Genomic DNA, 20,415 nt, shown 5'->3' on the forward strand with positions numbered 1-20,415 from the left:
CGGGAGGGTAGTGAAATTCCCCTCTCCCTGCACGGCTCAGGTGGGCCACCAGCCAGGTGTCCTCGGGGAACGGGGAGCAAAGCTGGCGATGCCCCGCACCACTCAGCCAGGACCTAAGTGCCGCCTCCACCCTTCCGGGCACAAAGGGAGCAGAACTGCAGCGTCTTCCCCAGGTCGCAGAGTGCCCCAGAGCCCAGCGCCTGGGCAGGAAGCTGAGGCCTCAGGAGAAGGATCGTGCAGATCACAGGCCGCACCCGAACAGACTGTCACCCAAACATTGCCCCGCCCGTTCACCATGGCAGGGCCCAGAATGATCAAACAACGTCCCTGGGACAGCCACATGGAAAGGGAGTACCAGGAAAATGACATATTTGGGGTGGGATTTACAGTCTTTCCCTGGGACTCATGCACAGTGTTTGGAAAAAGCTCACTCTTAAATGCTACTGGAAACAGAACTGAGCCAGATCCGTATCCAGCAGAGGCTGAGAGAGCCACTGGCCACAGTTCAGGAACTATTGCCATAGAGATTTGGGTACTTGCTATTGTAAGGGAACTGTTGCCCCTTTACTAACATTCAGTGAGGGGCATTTTGGTTGGCTAGCTCCCAGCACTAAAAGGGGAAGGGCAGATGGGAAATCAGGACCCTGAGACTAACAGTCTCCAGGATCAACGGGGAGAGGCCAATGCTCCAGGTCAACCTGATTCACAGGGTGGGCAGGCTAATCAGGGAGATAGAAGGCCAGGGTGGGTCCCATCCTCTGTATGAGCTGGAATTGCCTGGGTCAGACAGAGTGGGGCTGAGCTAAGGAGAAGGCAGGGGCACAAGCTGAGCTGGAGAGCAGAGCCGTACCAGATCCAGAGGGGCCAGAGCTGCAGCCACAGAGCCAGAGACAGCCCAGGAGGGGAGACCCTGTGCTGGAAACAGAGCTGCAGCCACAGAGCCAGAGACAGCCCAGGGAGAGCAGATCCTGTGCTGGGAGCAGAGCTGCAGCCATAGAGCCAGGTGTGGTGAGCAACTAGGGCCAGCCAAGGGGGGGACCTTGGGCAAAGGGCCCAGTACAAAAAGACATCCCCAGCCAAGGTCCTTGCAGGCCAGGCTGGGAGGTGGTTCTTAATCTGATGGGGGGCTGCTGCTGGGAAGAAGGGTCCCACCACCCAAAGCCTGGAGGTGTGTGATAACCACCATTGCAGGTGTCCAACCCACAGCGTCCCTGCAGCACAGCCAGTGCCTGAGACGGAGGCCTGGGACCTACAAGGAACAAACTGTGAACTGCCTTCATGTCCAAGGACACTGTTTGTAATGTTCCCTGCCACAGAGCAGGGTGATGTGTTTTCCTGTAACCTTTCCCATTTTTCCTTATTCTTTTTTAAAATTAAATTATTGAACAACTTGTATTTGCTTTAAATTGTATGGAATAATCAGTGGGTCAGGGAGGTGCCCAGTGCAGAGAGGGTATCCCAGAGTGGGGACACCCTAGCCCCTGTCCTGGGTGACCACAGCAGGGTTGGGGGGTCAAGCCCCCCAGGCATCCTGGGCCCAGCCTTGTCGGAGTTACGAGGACTCTGCCAGACAGGAGAGTGGAAGGGGAGGCCTCTGGGTAAAGGAAGTGGGAGTGAGGACTCAGATCCTTTCGCTAGCCCACTTCACCAGGGTAGTGCAGAAGCCAGGAAAGTTCCCCACAATAGTGGGACCATTCCCCCACTTACACTATGTTCAGGCCACCAGTGCTGTTCCTCCTGGGAAGAAAGTGAACTCTTCACATCTGGCTGGTTTTCCATTTTATTATTGCAAATTGATTTTTCCACATATATTTTCCATATATTACATATCAAATATTCCTCGCACTCCACTCTGAACCACATGCCTGGTGAATTTACAGGGCAATTCCCTTTGAGAGGTGGGCAAATCAGGAAGCAGAGCCCCATTAACACACACAGCAGCAGCAGCAAACTCCCCTGTCAAGGGGGAAAAAATACACATCCGTTACATTCACACGCATACACATCTAAGATTCACCCCCATCAGCCCTCCTCTTGTGGTCTGGTAAGGAGACCAGATGACATACACTTGATAGGACTGGCTGACTTTGTTCATGTCCTGAGTTAGGTTAGGATCCACTCATCCTCCCTTGGAAGAGATGGCATTGGTCTACACGTAATGAAGGCAAAAAAGCATCCCTGTATGGAGCATGCAGTTTTCAATCACATCCTCAGTGTTTTTAAACATTTTACAATGTGCTCAAGGCACTTTATAAGGTATAGGCAGTAGAGGAAGGCTAGTCTTGTGCTAAGAGTCGCAGCTGGATCTGCCATAGGCTTACACTGGGGAAGCCTCTGCTCCATTTCCCTCCCCTGTAACAGGGGAATGATGATGATAATCCACCTTCAGAGGGGCTGGGAGGCTGAATTCACTAATGAGAAGCAAAGTACCCTGAATGCCTCAATAGTGAGAGGAGAGATGCAGGAGAGCTGTAGGATAAAGTCCTCCTCTCCTCCGAGCACTAACCTCCAGGTGTGTGAAGTTTTATGTCAGATCTGGCCTGAAGCATTGTAAGCTCTTCAGCACAGGGCCTTTGTATCTGCACAGCACCTAGCACACTGCGGCCTTGGGGCACTACTTAATGCAAAGAACTCTTTAAACATATGCAGACCTGAGGGAAGAAGGTGAAGATTGTGGACAGAATTCAGGCACGCCCACGCTGCAGCTTCAAACCTCTTACTGTTTATCATCTGACAGCACCTAGGAACTCAACTCAGCCCAGGACCGCACTGTGGCTAGGTGCTATAAAAACACAGGACAAAAAGCTGCACCAGCTCTGGGCTGGGAACAAGCAGGAAGCAGGTCAGTACAAGGGGGGCATTCCTGAGAAGAGCCCATGGAAATAGGGACTTCCTTGAAATTAAAGTGCTGCCTCTCTGGAGTGGCTGGCACATGGATTGCTTTCTCCATGGCCCTCCTGTGTAGCCATCAGGCACCAGCTCAGCCAGGTAAGCACCGGCCACGTGGGCCCACAGAACTGGGGTCTACTATAAAAGACCTAGACTGCTACAGATTTCATCTTTGTCATAGTCACTTAGACTTTGTTCACAGCCAGATGTGCCAGCATGACAACCCTGCTGGGAAAAGAGAGGCATCTTGCCTTTTGGCTCCAACCATCTGGTCACCCTTGATCAGCCCGGTGAGATCAGATACTGTTCTACAATAAGCACCCCCACTGCTCCTGAGCTAGCTAACCAGAAGAGTGGGGTTTTCAGTCTCTTTGACAGGCCTAGCTACCCCAGAGGACTCTGGTGGCTCAGCAAAAAATTCTGATTTTGTCATCTCGTGCCAACCATGGTCCCCAGAGGGCAGCCTCTCTGCCTTCCCCATGCCCCCCTCCCTGCTGCCACCTCTCCCACCTTCCTCCCTACAGAACAAGTCCTTTTCTCCTCCACCTCCTCAAAGGCATAAGCATCTGTGCCCTTACCTCCTCTCCCTGAGGGACAAGGTGCTTTCTTACTCTGAGGGATAGCTCAGTGATTTGAGCATTGGCCTGCTAAACCCAGTGTTCTGAGTTCAATCCTTGAGGGGGCCATTTAGGGATCTGGGACAAAATCAGTACTTGGTCCTGCTAGTGAACGCAGGGGGCTGGACTCGCTGACCTTTTAGGATCCCTTCCAGCTCTATGAGATAGGTAGATCTCCATATATTTATAAGGTGGCAGACTCCCCTCCCCAAACTCAGCCCGCAGGCCACGCTAAACATCTCTCTGCAAGGGCAGCTCATGCTTGGATTGTCTCTCTGTCTCACCATCAAGGAAGGGTAACCCTAGGACTTCTAGAGCACCAAGTATCTTAATCCTGCTTCCACCTCAGAGTCCCATTTACTCCCTGCCCCTCCCCGCTATCCCCTTTTAGCATCTCTCTGCTCCTGCAGGGAGAGCTCTTTGATGGGAGGTAAAAAGCCCCTGAAAGGCACTGGGGCTGCGGGTCCAGATGTTCTTAGTGTATTGTCTGCATGAGTCAGAGGGGGAGGGGAAGTCAGGATCAGCCCCTCAATCCTTCCCCCTTCCCCCTCAAATTGGAGGCACTTTGGTTCCTGGATATGTTCAAGGCAAGAGAATCACTGGCAATGTCTGGATTTTTGGTCTGGCTGATCTGCCAGTCCCAGCTCTCCAGGGACGAGGTCAGGTCCCCTCAGACCATGGCCAGGCCTTCGGAGTGGCTGTGGCTGTGCGGCGTGCTGGCTGTGCTGCTGTCGGATTTGTAGCTCTTGGGAGCCTGGCTGGCTTTCAGAAGCACCAGGAACGTGTCTGTGGAGATGGCTCCGAACTCAAAAGTGAAGGTGCCATAGAAGACAAGGACATTTATGATGAAAATCCATTCGCACAGGGCGGCCACGTGCTGCAGCACAAAACTCTCCTGGACGAAGAACACGCCACCTGGGGGCGCCAGAGTCAAGGAAACCAGCAACCCACAGCAAGAGGCACCAGCATCTCTCTCCTTCTCCAGCCGGCAGGGCAGGCAGCTGCAGCGGGCAGCCAGGGAAAGGGGGGCCGGCAACTCCCCGAGACATGTGAGGCTGGGCTGAGTCAATGAGAGATGTACTGAGAGCCTCTATGGGGAAAGGAGCATTGCTCCTGGATACAGGGAATTACCTGACCCCAAATGCTAGGCTTGCCTCCATGAGGGGTCTGGCAGCCCAGGGCAGGGGGTACAGCCCTGAACCCCCTCCAGTGCCAACCCCAGGGCAGGGATAAAGCCCTGAACACCCAAGTGCCAGTCCCACTGCCCCAGGAGGGATCTGCCAGCCCCAGGGTAAGGGATAAAGCCCTGAACCCCCCCCAGTGCCAATCTCACTGCCCCAGGAGGGATCTACCAGCCCAGAGCAAAGTGTACAACCCTGAACACCCCCACCCCGTGCCAGTCCCACTGCCCCAGGAGGGGTCTGCCAACAACAGGGCTGATCCTTAGCTTACAGCTGGGACCCAATCCTGCTCCCACTGAAATCAGCCGCAGAACTCCCATTTTAACGTCAGCAGGAGCAGAAGCAGGCCCTAGGCTGGATGCCGCTGCTGGTGAGCATGAGTAGTAACACAGCCACAGGGACCCTCAGCTCCTCACAAGCAGGGCAGGGTGGTCGCTGTGGCTCAGGCAGCCTGTCTCTCTCTCTGCCCCTTGGTCTGTTAGCTATTGCTGGGGCAGCTTACAGAGGTGCTGATCTGGAACGAGAAGTGGCCTTTTGGAGTGAGTTTGCAGGGAGCCATCCCAGCGGGTTGAATATAAACTCATGAGCTGCAAGGCCAGGCCCAATGTAAACAGTCTCCAGGGCGGAACAGGGCTCTCATGGATACTGGGGGGTTAATGATCATCCCAGCGTGATCCTTCAGCACAAAGTCTGTTGTCACAAAGGGTGCTTGGTATGCAAGGCGCAAGGGTGGGCCCTGTGCCAAGAGTCCAGAATCTCATCCACTTCAGGGAATACCCATCAGGGCAGGGCCAGCCCACCAAGTCCCCATGCTGCCTCTACCACCATTTACCGCACCCCCAGCTGTCAATCCCCTCCCTCCCCAGCAAGGACTCTCTCCATCTCCTGCCCAGCCATTTTCAAAGGAGCCCATGGGAATCCAGCACTCACACCCACTGAGTTTCAGGGGCAGCTGGGTGCCCAACACCCTTAGGACTTATTGAAATCTCCAGCCTGTTTCTTGCCCACACTCCTGTATGAGAACCACTCATTACAACCTACCGTCTCCTCCCCTGGGACCCCTTTCCCCTGCCTTGGCCTGCAGCTCTCTGGGGAACTCAGCTCCTTCATTTTAGGACTGTGCACCTCTGCTCTGCATACTACACTCCAAACTGCTTTCCAGCTCTGACTGCTCCCAGCCTCCTCTTTGACTACAGTAACTCCTCACTTAACATTGGCCCCGTTAACATTGTTTTGTTGCTGATCTATTAGGGAACAAGCTCGTTTAAAGTTGTGCAGTGCTCCCTTATAACGTCCTTTGGCAGCTGCCTGCTTTGTCCACCGCTTGCAGGATTCTCTGGAAGAGAAGCCCCTCCTTGTGGGGATTAGAATCAGGGGGGCCGGCAGCCCCCCACCCCACATCAGCTCCCCTAAATTCCCCATAAGGTATGTGGCTCGGGAGCTGCCCAGCAGCAGTTCAGGTGCCCCATCCACCCACCCACTGCTGTGCAACTCCTACCCTGCCCTCTGCCTTGGAGCTGCTCCTGCCTCTGCCCCCCTCCCACCCCTTCATACCCGCTCTCCACAAAGAGGAGGAGAGGGACAGAAAGGAGGGAGCTTGCTGGAAGCTGTTGCTTCCTGTCTGATCTGCTTAAAAGGGCAATGTACTTGGAGTGAGCTGTGCATGCTTAAAGGGGCAATGTACATCTCTCTCACTCATGCACGCACCCCCCAGCACTTTGGAAAGTCAGCACCTGTGCAGCCCTGCATGTGCTGTCAGGAGAAGGGAGGGGTGTGTTCCAGCTGCATAGCTTGGGTTCATCATCCTATTCAGTTTTTGCAGGGAAGTGTTTGCAGCTACTGCCCTGCATCTATCATGTTTCCTCCCTCCTGCCTCAGTCCATGCTGCCTTGTAGAGTGTGAGGCTACATTGACAACAGCGTATTAAATGTTGAGGGCTCAGCCGATGCTGGTTCATCATTTAGCAGCAAGGCATTCCCTGGGAAAGAGCCCACCCTTACTCCACCCCCTCAACCAAGCTTCACAATCATCATTGCTGTGTACAATATTAAACTGTTCGTTTAAAATTGTTTAAAACTTATACTGTATATGTATATAATGTCTTTTGTCTGGTGAAAAAATGTCCCTGTAACCTAACCCCCCCCATTTACATGAATTTTTATGGGGAAATTGGATTAGCTTAACACTATTTTGCATAAAGTCACGTTTTTCAAGAACATAACTACATTAAGTGAGGAGTTACACTGCTTATTCCATGGCTTTCCTTTATCCATTCGTCTGGACATGGAAATCTGATGCCTGGTTTGGGCAGATCTACACCATCTTGGAAAATAAAACGGAAGAGCCTTCCCAGAAACTGGATGGAAGTTCTCCCTCAGTTCCTTCTAGGACATGCGATCCTAGGGAAATCCCTTACTCTTATCTAGCGGGTTATGTCCTTTGCATTCCTTCCAACCCCAGCGTAAGCATCCCTCAGAATATCTCCCATGGACTGCAACTTTTCTCCTAAGGGACCAACCTCTAGGCTGGGAGGGGAATCGGCCCTGCAGAGCCCTGTCCAGCTCTGGGCTATGGGCCTCAGTCATGGTGGTTTTATGCCTTTTGGCTGCTGAGGCCACACAGCTATTGGCACTGAACTCGCCAATCAGCCAGCAGAAGGTCATGACGACACATCACTCGCACCAGGGCCTGTGCCCTAGGAGCCCTCTCCAACTGCTCTTGCCATGTTTCTGCTCTCCTCTCTGCCAGGTATTCACAGAGTGCGCCAGCCACCACAGTGCCTGGTGCTGGCTCCAACCCTCCTCTCGTGTTCTTATACGCCCCTGCCTGTTCCTTCAATCCCTGGCATCTCCCTGCTCAGCCACACTGGTTTCTGTTGCCCTTTCACTGTCCTGGAGTTTACTGATGTGGGGCTTGGATCCCAACCTCCCCCTAGGCATTGGGAATGTGTCCCACTTACCCAGCCAACACTCCACTTCATGGTCCCCAGCATTCAGCATTCTGCATCCTTGCCCTTCATACAAATCCTCCTCTGCACTTCCAGCCCCACATGACTATCACTGAATCCTAGATGCTCCCAGCTCATGCCTGCCTCCTTCCCACCCATCCCATCTATAATAGCTTCTGCAGCAACGGGCTGTCTCCAGTGTGCTGCATCAGGAAACGCATTACAATCACCGCCACCATGCACCCAGTCCGCCCTTCTAAACAACGCTTCTCCTACTCGGCACAGCCGCATCATCAGAGTCCCCTCTGAGCTCTTGTATCTGCACTGGCATCTCCTGGGCTCTCCTGCCATCCTGCCCAAGGGCTCTCGAGCTGCACAGGACCATCACCTTGGTTCCTATGTCGTCCGTGACCTCAGTCCAAATAACCCTCTGCTGTGTCAGCCCAGACACTAGGGGCCTTTCTTCCGGCTAACACAATATTCCCTTCTTCTCCCCCAGACACCCCTCCTACTGCTCTCTTTATAAACCCCGCCTGTTAATTTAGCTGCCCACGAAGGGCCTTAGTTTAACCAACTCCACCTCACCTTTCCCCTCACCGCACGGCTCCCAGTCAGTGACCCCGCTGGGTTTGCTCCTATGTTTGCACAGAACACATTTATAGCTCTGCCCAGCTCCCTCTTTTAAACCTGGGTGGTTAGTAAATAACATTGCAGTTGGCTAGCTTACCCAGGGCTGTGGGCTCAAAACACTGCAGCCGCCTGTTATTTGTGTTACAGTAGCACCTAGGATCTGTAGGCTCCAGGACCCCCCGGCGCTAGGTGCTGTACAACCACAGAACCCAAAGACACTCCCTGCCCCTGAGAACTTACTGTCTGATGGAACAAAGGTTGTGACTTGGTAGTGGCAAGATCTGAACCTACACTTACAAGGAGCCTGGAGCCTAAATCCAGCCCCTTAGATGCTTGCCCCTGCTACCAGCTAGACTGGAACTCAAGAGGGCTAAGAAAGCTTGTTTCCTTGAAAGCTACAAACTGTCAGCAGCAGGGCCAGGGGGACTCATAGCAAGGGATGCACTTTCCAGGAGTGCTGAAACAAGCCACCGAATCGCGCTGCCCAGGGGGCGAGCGCTATGCCACACCCAGGCTCAAGTCTTCCTTCAGCCAGTAAAACCTAGTGTGTGGGCCACCGACTTCTGCCTTCCCTCCACTCAGCGAGCACCAGCCTCCCTCTCCTTCACTCCAGCTCACCTCAGTCAGGAGACCCTTCTCCTCTGCAGCTGTCTAGAGCACCCTCCCCAGACCACTGCCCCGCCTCAACTCTCTGTCCCATTTCTAATCTCAGCAGCCAAGGTCCCGCTCCCTTGCCCAGGCCCCCTGCTGCTACTATTTCTCCCTGCAATTGGACTAAAGGTTGTACAGCTTTTGGAGGATGGCGTCTGTATAACAGACACGGTGCTCAGTCCAGGGGGCTGCTCCGAGCAGTGCAGACGCCAGTAACGACTTTCCCTAGGTACAGTCTGAGCCATTGGATTTGTTGCCCAGCCCGCAGAGCTGCCAGCACTGGCAATTTGTTTTCACACACCCCAGCTGCACATTTCTTACCCACATGCTATTGCCAAGGAAAGGATACTGAAGACAAGGGTGATGAAGGCCAGAGCGGAGAGGATGCTGCGCAAGTGACCGGTCCAGCAGTGGCCCCTGGTTTTCGCCATGCGGTAAGTCAGAACCGACTGCAGGAACACAAACAGCATGCTGGTAGGAAATGCCACACCTGCGCCAATGTAATGCAGCACCTTGGCATAGTCCACCTGGGAGACAGAAACAACCAGGTCAGGGCACAGAGTCCCACTCTGCTCCGTCGCCCAGATGCTACAGTTCCCAGCACTCTGGCCTTCCTCTTTCTAACCCTAGAGTTTGGGTTCTAACCCCTAATCAGATTTCTGTCTCTCACACACATCCCTCTCTGGCTTGGGGTGCCCTGCATCAGATGTCACTCGCATGCACCCTTTCTAACCGGAGAGTTAGGATCCCAGGACTGCCATATGAGCAGCTGCATAATTAGAACCTAAGGGGCATCTGGCACCTGATTTCAGATACATTCTCCCCCGGATTCTAACATGAGGCTCAAGGTCTAAACCACCACAACGAGGGCGAGGAAGAGAAAGAGCTCTCCCTCTACCTGGGAGCAGGTCTCACACATAGGCAGAGCTGTTTGGGTCCCCACGGTGAGATCCGAGGATTCCCCAGAGAGCACTCGGAGATGAGGCCAGACTGACAATGGATTCAGCAGGGGGACATGGAACAGGTTTGGCCAAGTACTGTCCTCTGTCCCGGAAGGGAATCCATGTTTACACGGTTTCAGCGGGTTAGTCTTTGGTGTGGCAGGGCAGCATTCCCGCAGGAAGGGGGCCCCATGTCACTCGCTGCATGTTCCCAGCTGTTCCCAGGCTGGCTCTATGGCTGCCCAGAAGGCTCAGACACATACACTGAATTTGGCTGGCTGGCTTGATGCAAGGAGTGAGTTAGAGCAAGGCTGGGGCCAGGGTCGGGGCAATGCAGCCAGCTGAGCTGTGCCCTTGGAATACAGCATCCACAGCAGCCTCCTGGGCAGTGAAGCCAGAACCTATCACATAAGGGAAAGGAGAGAAGCTGGGTGCTCTAGGCAGGCGACTGGTTACAAATGGCCCAGCAGCCCATCGCAGAGCTGGGGGTGCCCAGAGACCTAGTGCCAGCCCAGCATCCCCCACGAAGTTTCGAGGGTGGCCAAGGCGAGCCTATTCTTGCCTGTAGGTAAACATCCCCCTCCCTCAGGATGGCCTGATGTGGGCAGAGAAAAGCAGACACCACTAGAAAGCAGCGTCTGCCCAGACACGTTTCCTGGCATCACTTCGGGAGGAGCAAATATCCACCCTTGGCTGGCGCTGGAGGGAGAACAAACACATCTGTGATTCATCTGCTTTGCTCTTCTGATGGGGGGGAGAGCCACTGACAGAGCCCAGAGGCTTGGCGCCCCCGCCATGCACAAACCCAGGAGCCCCAGTGACATCTGGCTGGGAATTGAAGCTGAGGGGAGAATCTCAGCTAACCCCATGGGAGCCAAGCTAGGTTCCACACAGCCCTCAGGATCTGGGCACCTCGCAATTATTCATCCAACCTCACGGCTCCCTGGGAGACAGGGCAGTGCCATTACCACCACATTACAGATGGAGAAACTGAGGCACACAGAGACTAAGTGACTTGCCCAAAGTTGTGCACAGAGTCTGGCAGAGCAGGAAACTGAACCCTGGTCCCCTGACTCCAAATCCAGGGGCTCATCCCCCAGGGCCTAGGCCACCTTTACTCCTCGGACAGTGATTAACCCATTAACCTCTTGCCCCCTCCCGCTCAGACTGGAAACCCTGGCATTGGGTCATTTGTTTCTGGGGTGGGGGAAAATTCCTTGCTCCCAGCTAAAGCTCTCCATAACTCAGCCCAGGGGATAGGGCTCCCCACAGAGTGGGTCGAAGCTGGCCAGTCCATGGCTGGGTTCAGGTGGGACAAGGAAGGGGTTGCCCACTCCAAGAGTTGGGCACGTTGCCTCCACAGTCTTCCTTCCCCGCACCAGGCTCTGGTCTCTGATCCAGGGCATTAGCTGGCACCGCATCCTCAGGTTGATTTTGGTGCAGTCTGCCCCCGTCGCCTGGAACTCCCGAACGCCTGCCAGTTCACAAGGATGAGCTCGCGTGAACCACGGTGTGAGCGTGCCCACAAAGCTGAGCACGGAGGACTTAGGGCAGCCTAGCCTCCGGCTGCACACAGACAATGCTGATTCCAGGTAAAGCACTTTACACCCCCACCCAAAGCTGGAGGGAGCAGATCCCGTCACACCCAAGCCATGCACCTACGATCCAAGTCACAATTCAGAGCCATTTCCTAGACAGGTGCTGAGCGCTCTTGACTCCCATTGGCTCAGCTGCTCACAGGATCAGGCCCTCCGGGAGCAGACTGCTTTGCCAAGCGTTTTTCCCTGCGCTGCCAACTGCTTTGCAGTCTGAGTTTCCTTGCACCCACCCCCTGCACTGCCTTATGGCATCAGCTCCCGTGAGTCCCAGCTCACCAGACTCCCACATGGGCAGCACCCTCCTGCCATGCACTTTCTTGCGGATGCAGAGCAGAGCAAATCCCAAGACCCTGCCCCTGGCTCCCCAGACACTTCAGGGTGCTGCCCGTTACAACCCTTCCTAGCCAACCTCACAGAACTCCTGCCCTACTCATCTGGCATCAGCCTCCTCTGCCTGGTGCAAGAGCCTTCCCCTCTGCAGCTCTTGACATCTGGAAGAGCCATCAGCTGAAGACAGGCCTTCTCTTTCCTGCCTGCGCCTCTCTCCCGCCACTAGCTGTCAACTCCAGAGTGCACTGCAGGGAAGCAGTTTCTCTGCATGGTCTCTGCCCTCCGATGCCAGATTACACAAGCCAATCAAGCGGGGGGAAGTTGATGAGCACAGTGGGATAGTCCCCGCTGATCTGACAGCTGGAACTGACCTGGTGACGGCATCCACTCATCCAGGTCCTCTTATCTGCCCCGTGTCTGATGGAAAACCCCAGAGTCCAGGACACAGGGGCACCAAATATTGTGTTAGTGACACAATCCGAAGGGAAGGAACCTTGGACTGTGGCTATGCGAACATCCCTAGTGCAAAGCAATCCAGCCCAGGGGCAAGGAAGGGGCTGCTCTGGCCTCAAGCCCGCAGAATATCTCTGATGACCCTGTGACAAAGCTGGAAGGAGACATACTCATAAGTGCCAGGTTACATGTTGGAGCCAGGAGCGCAACCAGGATTTTGCTAAGGAGTGGGCCCAGGTGACCTTCCCGACTGCCCCAGATTTGACTAACATTGTGACCTGGTGCACAGGCATAGGGGCTGGAACTAGGAGTGCTGGCTTCCATCACATACAGGGTTTACAGCAGGGTAGGCAAAATCTGGGCCACGGTGTAGTAGGGCTCAGGCAGACTGCCTGCCTGTTGCAGCCCCACACAGCTCCCAGAAGCAGCAGGCTGCTGCTGGCACATCTCTGCGGCCCCTGGCAGGGGTGGGAGGCAGCTCTGCATGCTGTCCCCGTCCCCAGCACCATCCTCACAGCTCCCATTGGCCAGAAACCGGCCAATGGGAGCTGCGGAGCGGTGCTTGTGGGCGCAGGCAGCGCACGGAGACCCACTGCCCTCCTGCCGCCAAGGGGCGCGCAGAGATGTGTCAACAGCAGTCAGCCGCAGCCGCTTCTGGGAGCGGTGTGGGGCCACAACAGGCAGGTAGTCTGCCTGAGCCCTGCTGCGCCGCTGGCCGGGAGCCGCCTGTGGTAAGCACCTCTTGGCCAGAGCCTGCACCCCTTCTCCCGCACCCCAACCCCCTGCCCCAAGTCAGAACCCCCTCCTTCCCAAACTCCCTCCCAGAGCCCACGCCCCTCACCCTCTCCTGCACCAAACTCCCTCCCAGACCCCAGACTCCCTCCATTAATATAGTAGAAATGTGTGGCCCATGATGACTTACCAAAATTCGTGGAGTGGCCTCCCTGCAAAAATTATTGCCCATCTCAGTTTAAAGTTTGGTTCAATGGCTGTTAGCACCCCTACTATATAAATTGTTCCAGCAACCCTGCACACAGGGCCCCAGCCCCACTCAAATTTGGCCCAGCTGCCCCGCTGTCTTGCCTGCCTACCTGAGGAGACCCATCCCCCTAACTCTCGAGTACCAGGGGCTCTTCCTCTTTGCCCCAAGACTCCTGGGACCGACCAAAAATTTTACAAACCTGCACCTACAGGCACACTCCTAGGGTCCAGAGGCAGCCCTCAGTGGTTCTCGCAGGAAGGCAGCAGGTTTGCTAACATCAGGGCAAGTCTCCTTCACACAAGATCAAACCCTGGTTTCTAGGCTCTAGATTCCCACTGGGAACAGGAGGCCTACATGGATCTTGGTATCAATGTCCAATCTGGGAACGCTGGCGCATACAGCGAGATGGGGTCTCTCAGCACCTGCTCACCCAATCTTGCTCAGCGCAGATGAATCCTCGCTATTTCCATGTCTACAGTAAATGCTAAGCCAGCATGTCAATGCAACATGCAGACTGAAATTTGAAATGCAGAACAACTGCCTGAGCCAGCTCCTGCTGCAGCCCCTGGCTGGCTGGCGGGCTTTGCTAGACAGGTTTTGGTGACAAGATCAGAGCTTGCAGGAATATGTTATTCCACAAATATTTACTTTACAAGATAAGAGTTAAATGGAGACTGGCAGCTTTGTCTGGGCCCATTAGGGGTGAGCAAACGAAGGTGAATTCCAGAGCCTAAGAGGAAAGGAAATTTACTAGAATGAAGTGAAAAAATTAATGAAAATGGGGGGTTGATCCTAAATACTCCTCTGTGATGCTGGAAACACCAAACACAAGTGCTGGGAGAGCGCGCTTCGGCCCGGGTTCAGCCTTGTAGGGCGAGTGACAGGCAATAAGTAACCACACTGAGCAGCGGTGGGAATGAGTGTGGTGATGAGCATGGTGCGTACTGCTCCTTCGGCTTTAACACGCTGCAGGGTTAATAGGAGCACAGGGAAGGGAATACAGGATATTCAATTTGACAGGACAAACGCAACCGATTTGTGAGTGGATCAAAATGCCCCAAGAGCTTCAATAAGGAGGTTTTCTGCACACGACTGGGCCACTGGGATCCCTCTGCCTGCAGCTGAACTAGAACCCTGCGCTGGCTTCCCATAGCCCCCATCTGTTCCCTCCCCCCTAGAGGAGGAATCTTACCTGAAAGTTGCCAACCATGGTGAGGCCGGCGGCACAGATCCAGCCTGCTGCCAGCCCCAGGGTGTTGAGGAGGGACGGACCACAGCACTCAATGACATGGGCGTATCTCAGCAGGCCAACGAGCATCACTGGGAGATGGAGACAAGGTATCCCGTCAGACACACGCCCACCAGCTGCAATGTCTCACCTCCCAGAGCCATCTTTGCCCTGCCTGAGCCTGCCCAAGGGGCAGGAGAACAAGGAGCTCTTCGCCCACCCCTCTGTCTTGGAGAGGCCAAGCAGACCCCTGGCCAGCAACAGCTACCACCTGGAGATGATGACACAGATGCTCCTTCTGTCACAGGGCCCAAGGGCCAAATTTGATTCATTTCAGCCACAGCTCCCGGCCTTGGGGCGATGCCAGGGGCCTTGCCAGCCCTCCCAGCACATACTGCAGGGCAATCTGCTCCTGCTCCTAGGGCCGGAAGCCGGGATTGCAGTGGGGAGGGTGAGGAGAGCAGAAGCTGAGGGCCCTTCTCAACCTGCAAAGATTTTGGATTAAATGTTCTCTGTGGGTGAAGTGCAGACTCAAAGGCCCTGTGCTGAAGAGCTTACAATGCTTCGGGGCAGATCTGACATGTAAAACTTCACACACAGCAGTGGGGAACTGAACCCCGCCACGCACGGCTCTCCTAGGGCCAGGCTGCGGGAGGCACCAGTCGCATAGCAAGCTGCTGGGGCTCTAACAGGCTGCAAGGGGCGGGGGTCTGTGACACTGACGCCAGGTTGCAGTAGTTACTCGACCTGGACTTTGATACAGAGAACTAATTCACAGCACTCACCAGCAAGGGATCAAGGGCCAGAGATCCACCCCCCGGACTTCCCAGGAGCAATGGGGTCCCTGCACATCCCTGGAGGGTACATTTCTAGGGCCTGGACAGGTTGGGCAGTAGACACGCTGCCCGCCCTCCCGCGCAAGCCCCCTGCAGCGAGAAGCTCTCGCGAGCAGGGCACCTGGGTCTATTTCGCTTTATATGCAAACAGACACCTCCCAACCCCCACTCTGTGACCCCTCCCTACATGGACAGCTGTGCCCTGCACGCTGCCCCTAGCCGCCTCCTCTCCATGCAGATTGGATCAGTCCCTGCCCTGGCGCTCACCCCTGCCCTCCCATCGGGTTGAGTTCCATGTCTGAAACCAGTGAGGTTCCCCACACTGGAGTTCTGACCCCACTGGGCCATGCCCTCCTCAGCCTCTCAGCTTGGGCTCTGCAGCGGGTACATCTGGGTCAGCTCAGCCTTAGGCACCAGCAAAACAAGCAGCTGGCAGGGGCCTGTGCCCCCCCACCCCCAATTCTGCACCCTCTTCCATCAGCTGTGACAGGTCAGGGAGAGCTGATGGTCCTGCGTATGGGAAGGGCAGCGCTGCCCCGGACGGCTGAGCTCCTGCAGTTCTGCGTCCCCATCCCCGAGCAGCACAGACTTACCCATGAACGAGCCCAGGCTGCAGATCAGGCTGAAGAAGCAGCTCTCTGGAGGGAAGGTGCCACACTTGCTGAGGAAAGGAGACAGGGCCTGTTAGAGATGCCACATGGCACCAGGCCTTGGGTGGGCCACTAGCCCAGGGGAAACCAGGCCTGCTGGCAGTGCCACCAATAGCTGGGGCAGCTGCCCTCCCAGCTCTGGCCTTGCTGCCCCACTTGCTGCCTCCATTCCCCCTGGCTGATCCATGGCCATTTGCGGTCCCTTCTCCCTGCAGGCAGTGTGGTGCTCCTGGCTGCCTAGATGTGGTGCTGAGGGTGCACAGGCGGGTCTCATCAGGAAGCGCTGGAGTGGGATGGGCTGCTCACAGCTGGCACACCCCCACACTGCACACCATGCTGCAGCCAGGTCCCTGACGGGCTGGACTCACAGAGGGGCGCTTGATGGAGGCAGGAGGCTCTTCACTCCTTTGGTGCGCACCTGCGTCCACGGGCAGCTCTCACCTCCAGGCCAAAGGACCAGGGCTGGGGCCCATCCCCAGTATGGGTGCCACAGTGGGACGTCTCACCCCTCAGCTGGGATCCTGCACATGCAAACTGGAGATCCTTGGAGCCGCAGTCCTGGCCAGCAGCCCTGAGCTGCCAAGTAGGAGGGTGAGCGCTATGGCTTAGTGCCATGGTTGCTGGGGCATTGCCTGCTCCACCCGTGCCCTCAGAGAGTGCCCTGCCATAACCTGCCCCTCAGAGCGCCCCCCACAGGGCACAGAACACCAGCTGCTCCCATTGCATCTTCATGCTCTGCAGAGCCATGGCCAGGTGCTGAGGGGCGGAGACGGGCTGCCAGGACAGCAGGGCACCGGCCACATGCGCTGTGCCTGGCAAAGGGGAGGGCTTGGGAACGCCTCACTTCAGGCCAGGTGGGTGTAGGCAAACCAGCACTTCAGACACAGCCCCTGAGGCTAGCCACCAAGCCAGGGACCCCTCCCTTCCTGTACCAATCACCCCTGCTTCCCCCCGTGCCCTGCTCCCTGCTCCCAGATCAGGACTAGCTGAGAGGTTTGGAGGGGGCTGGTGTGAAGACCCCCTAGGCAACAAGCTGTCCCAGCAGAGGCCCTCAGGCAGGCAAGATGCGCGGGGTGCAGGGGCTGGAGCTCCAGGCGGTCTCTCCCCAGCTGGGAGCGAGCTAGAGCCTCCAGCGAGCACCTGACCTTTCCCCCACTTCGCAAACAGGAAGCCAAGGGGAAATTCCAACCCCAGCGCCCACTTCTACTTCATGCAAGCCGTCCCCATCTTCCTTTGCCACAGGCGATGCCAAGCCCGGCCTCCCATCCCAGGGCGCGCGCGCACACACACACACTCACACCCCCAGTGTGCCCCAACACACACAGCTCACACCCCCAGTGTGCCCCCCACACACACACACCGCTCACACCCCCGTGTGTCTGCCCCCACACCGCTCACACCCCCCGTGTGCCCCACACACACCGCTCACACCCCCCGTGTGCCACACATGCACACACACCGCTCACATCCCCAGTGTGACACACACGCACACACACACACAAACCTCACACACCCAGTGAAACCCCCCCAGCTCACACCCCCAGTGTGCCACACACGCACACACACAGCTCACAAACCCAGTGTGCCCCACCCCCCACACACCGCTCACACCCTCAGTGTGCCCCACCCCCCACACACACCGCTCACACCCCCAGTGTGGGCCACACACACACACACCGCTCACACCTCCAGTGGGCCTCACATACACACACACACCGCTCACACCCCCAGTGGGCCCCCTCACACACACACACACCGCTCACACCCCCAGTGGGGCCCCCCCACACACACACACACTGCTCACACCCCCAGTGGGCCCCCCCCACAAACACACACACACCGCTCACACCCCCAGTGGCCCCACACACACACACACCGCTCACACCCTCAGTGGCCCCACACACACACACACCGCTCACACACCCAGTGGCCTCCCCCCCCACACACTGCTCACACACCCAGTGTGCCCCCCACACACTGCTCACACAGCCAGTGTGCCACAAACACATTACACACACACACGCCACAAGCACACAGATGCACTGTTCACACTCAGCATGCCAATCACACAATCACACTGCTCACACCCCCAGCATGCCACACACACACACGCACTGCTCACACCCCCAACATGCCACAAACACATACACGTGCCACAGACGCACTGCTCACACCCCCAGCATGCCGCAAACACACAAACACACACCATGCCACAAACACATGCTCGGGGGTCCTTTCTGCAAGCGCTCGCAGACACTACAGAAATGCCCCAAGACACCTTCCCAGAGACCCCTGTTCCATGCACCCAGCACCCCCTCCATTCCCAGGTGTGCACGCTACCCACCAGCCACAAACCTCTGCAGAGAGCTCATCAACCACACACACACACACACCACCCTTCCACACAGAGACCAGCTCCACGCAGACCAGTCACCCCTCCCACATATACACAAGGAAAACTCCCCAGGAGTGGAGTTTGTGGAGGGAGAGCAGAGCACCAGATCACTGGGGAGGAGGGATGGAGCACCAGGCTTCCCTATGCTGCAAGCGCCACAGCACTACAGCCACGGAGATACCTCCAGCAGGGTCACCTTTAGGGCAATTCACCCGATTCCCCAAAATTGGGCCCTACACCTCTAAGAGGGCCCTGCAAAGTCTCTAAGGACCCTCTGCCGATGTGCTGCCGAAGGCACCGGCAGCCAACTGCCCTGCCACCAAAGTCCCGCCATTGTCTCCAGCAGCAGCTCTTTCGAATGGGGCCCCGCAGTGCCTAAAGCTGGCCCTGGCCTCCAGACCTCAGCCTAACCCCACCCAACAACCTGCTCTGGAGCCGTTTCCCCTCTGGCTCCTCGAGAAGGTTCCTGTTCATGACTGGCAGGAATCTAGCTGGACTCGCAGGTCGTGCCAGCTGCAGGGTTTGCCTACTAGCTGCTATGGAGCCCTGACCATCACCCCCACTCAGCACTGGGTTCATCCAGCTGCTGCTAACCGAGACACAGCCACTTGACGACCTCTCTGCCGCAGAGCCCCAGGGGCACCAACTCAGCAACACCCGCGGGCACCCACTGGGAAGCAGCTCCGAGCTTCAGTGCCAGTCCTAGCTCCCGAGCCACACAAGCAGCAGGACACCTTCAGTGCAGGCTCTGCCAGCCAGATCAGTTCAGCCCAGTCCCTTCCTTCCATCTGCAAGACAGGCTCCTTGTCTGGCTACACTTCATCCCCAGCACCTGCTCAGGGGTGGGCCTGGGAGCCAGCAGAGCTACACCCCATGGGTTGTTCTCCGGGCCCCTAGCAGTAGCATGGGATGGCAGCAGTGCCTGGGCAATGCCACCCTTCCCACCCTCTGGCTCCCGGTCTCACTCCTTTTCCATTCGCAGCGTGCTGGCAGGGGCCAACAGGGGTGGGAGCACTTGGCACTCACGGCCACAAATGAGGCAGCTGAGATCCACCACCTCGGGCAAGAGGAAAAGTTGTCAGCAAGACGCTGTAAGCCACAGGAGCACAGCTCCTGGCAATTCCAGGAACATCCTGCCCCCAACCCACAGTTCCAGGAACCGCCCACATATGTGCACTGGACCGGTTCAGCAGGCACTGGATTGCTGTGCTATTTGGGGGCATTTTTGTTCTTACCTGACCAGAGGAATGTGATCCAGAGTGCAGCATGAAATGGGGCCGTCCAGGCCACAGGACTGGTTATAACTCCTGGGGAGAAGGGAACAAGGCACATTAGATAAGGGGTCAATACTAGTTGGGCAGCAGACTTGCTGAGACTTTAAGCCTTCATCAAAATAAGTTTCCCAGCCCTGCTGGCTGCAGAGAAAACCAGCCCAATGTGACTCCATACAGTGCCATCTGCAGCCAGGCTGACACAGCTCAGAACTGGGGCCTGACCTCAGTTGGCTTAATGGGACACCCGCACGGAAGCTTACCAGTGACACGTCAGTGCTGCTAACAATTTCGCTGTGAATCCTTTCAGCAAAACCCTTTTAGCTACTCTGGGATTGGGGGCAGAGTCTCTCCTGCCCCTGACCTGACCCCTCTCCAGTTTCCCCAGAATCACTACAGACAGCATCAAGCACAACTCAAGGGAGTGCTGCGGTTCGGCTCACGTGGCATCTGGATGCTGCTCCAAACGATCAGAAACTCTTGGACCCGCTAAGCTGAGCTGTCGGGCTCCCTGGGGAGATGGCACAGGCAGGGCGCTGCCCGCTGGCAAGGGTTTACCCCTCTGCTCCCAGTGGGACCCTGGAAGCTTAGAAGCCCCCGAGAGAGTTACGAATGAACTCAAGTCCATCCTCTGGACGGGCTCAGTCCATGTCCCGGGAGAAGCTGCAGGGCAGTTTGAGTCTTGGGCTGACATTCAGATCAGCTCTCCTTTTAGCCAAACAGAATTGCCCAGCTGAGTCCACGGTTCTGTGCCAAGAAGTGGCTCACGGGGCAATACCCATTCGGACAGCTCCAGCCAAACAACCCCAGGGCCCA

General features: G+C 56.4%; 1 protein-coding gene across 1 annotated transcript in view; it reads right to left on the reverse strand.

The window, feature by feature from the left end:
- Nucleotides 1-4,055: 4,055 nt before the first annotated feature.
- LOC127054249 (transmembrane protein 150A-like) overlaps nucleotides 4,056-20,415 on the reverse strand; it is a 30,839-nt gene continuing 14,479 nt past the window's right edge. Inside the window, exons 3-7 of the mRNA XM_050960311.1 lie at nucleotides 19,564-19,635; nucleotides 15,877-15,944; nucleotides 14,412-14,539; nucleotides 9,265-9,442; nucleotides 4,056-4,421 (exon numbers count right to left, since the gene is read on the reverse strand). Coding sequence (XP_050816268.1) covers nucleotides 4,177-4,421; nucleotides 9,265-9,442; nucleotides 14,412-14,539; nucleotides 15,877-15,944; nucleotides 19,564-19,635 — 691 coding nt within the window. The 3' untranslated portion in view covers nucleotides 4,056-4,176. The remainder of the gene's footprint in view (nucleotides 4,422-9,264; nucleotides 9,443-14,411; nucleotides 14,540-15,876; nucleotides 15,945-19,563; nucleotides 19,636-20,415) is intronic.

Source organism: Gopherus flavomarginatus, chromosome 6 (genome assembly GCF_025201925.1).
Source record: "Gopherus flavomarginatus isolate rGopFla2 chromosome 6, rGopFla2.mat.asm, whole genome shotgun sequence".
Classification (NCBI taxonomy): Eukaryota; Metazoa; Chordata; order Testudines; family Testudinidae; genus Gopherus; species Gopherus flavomarginatus.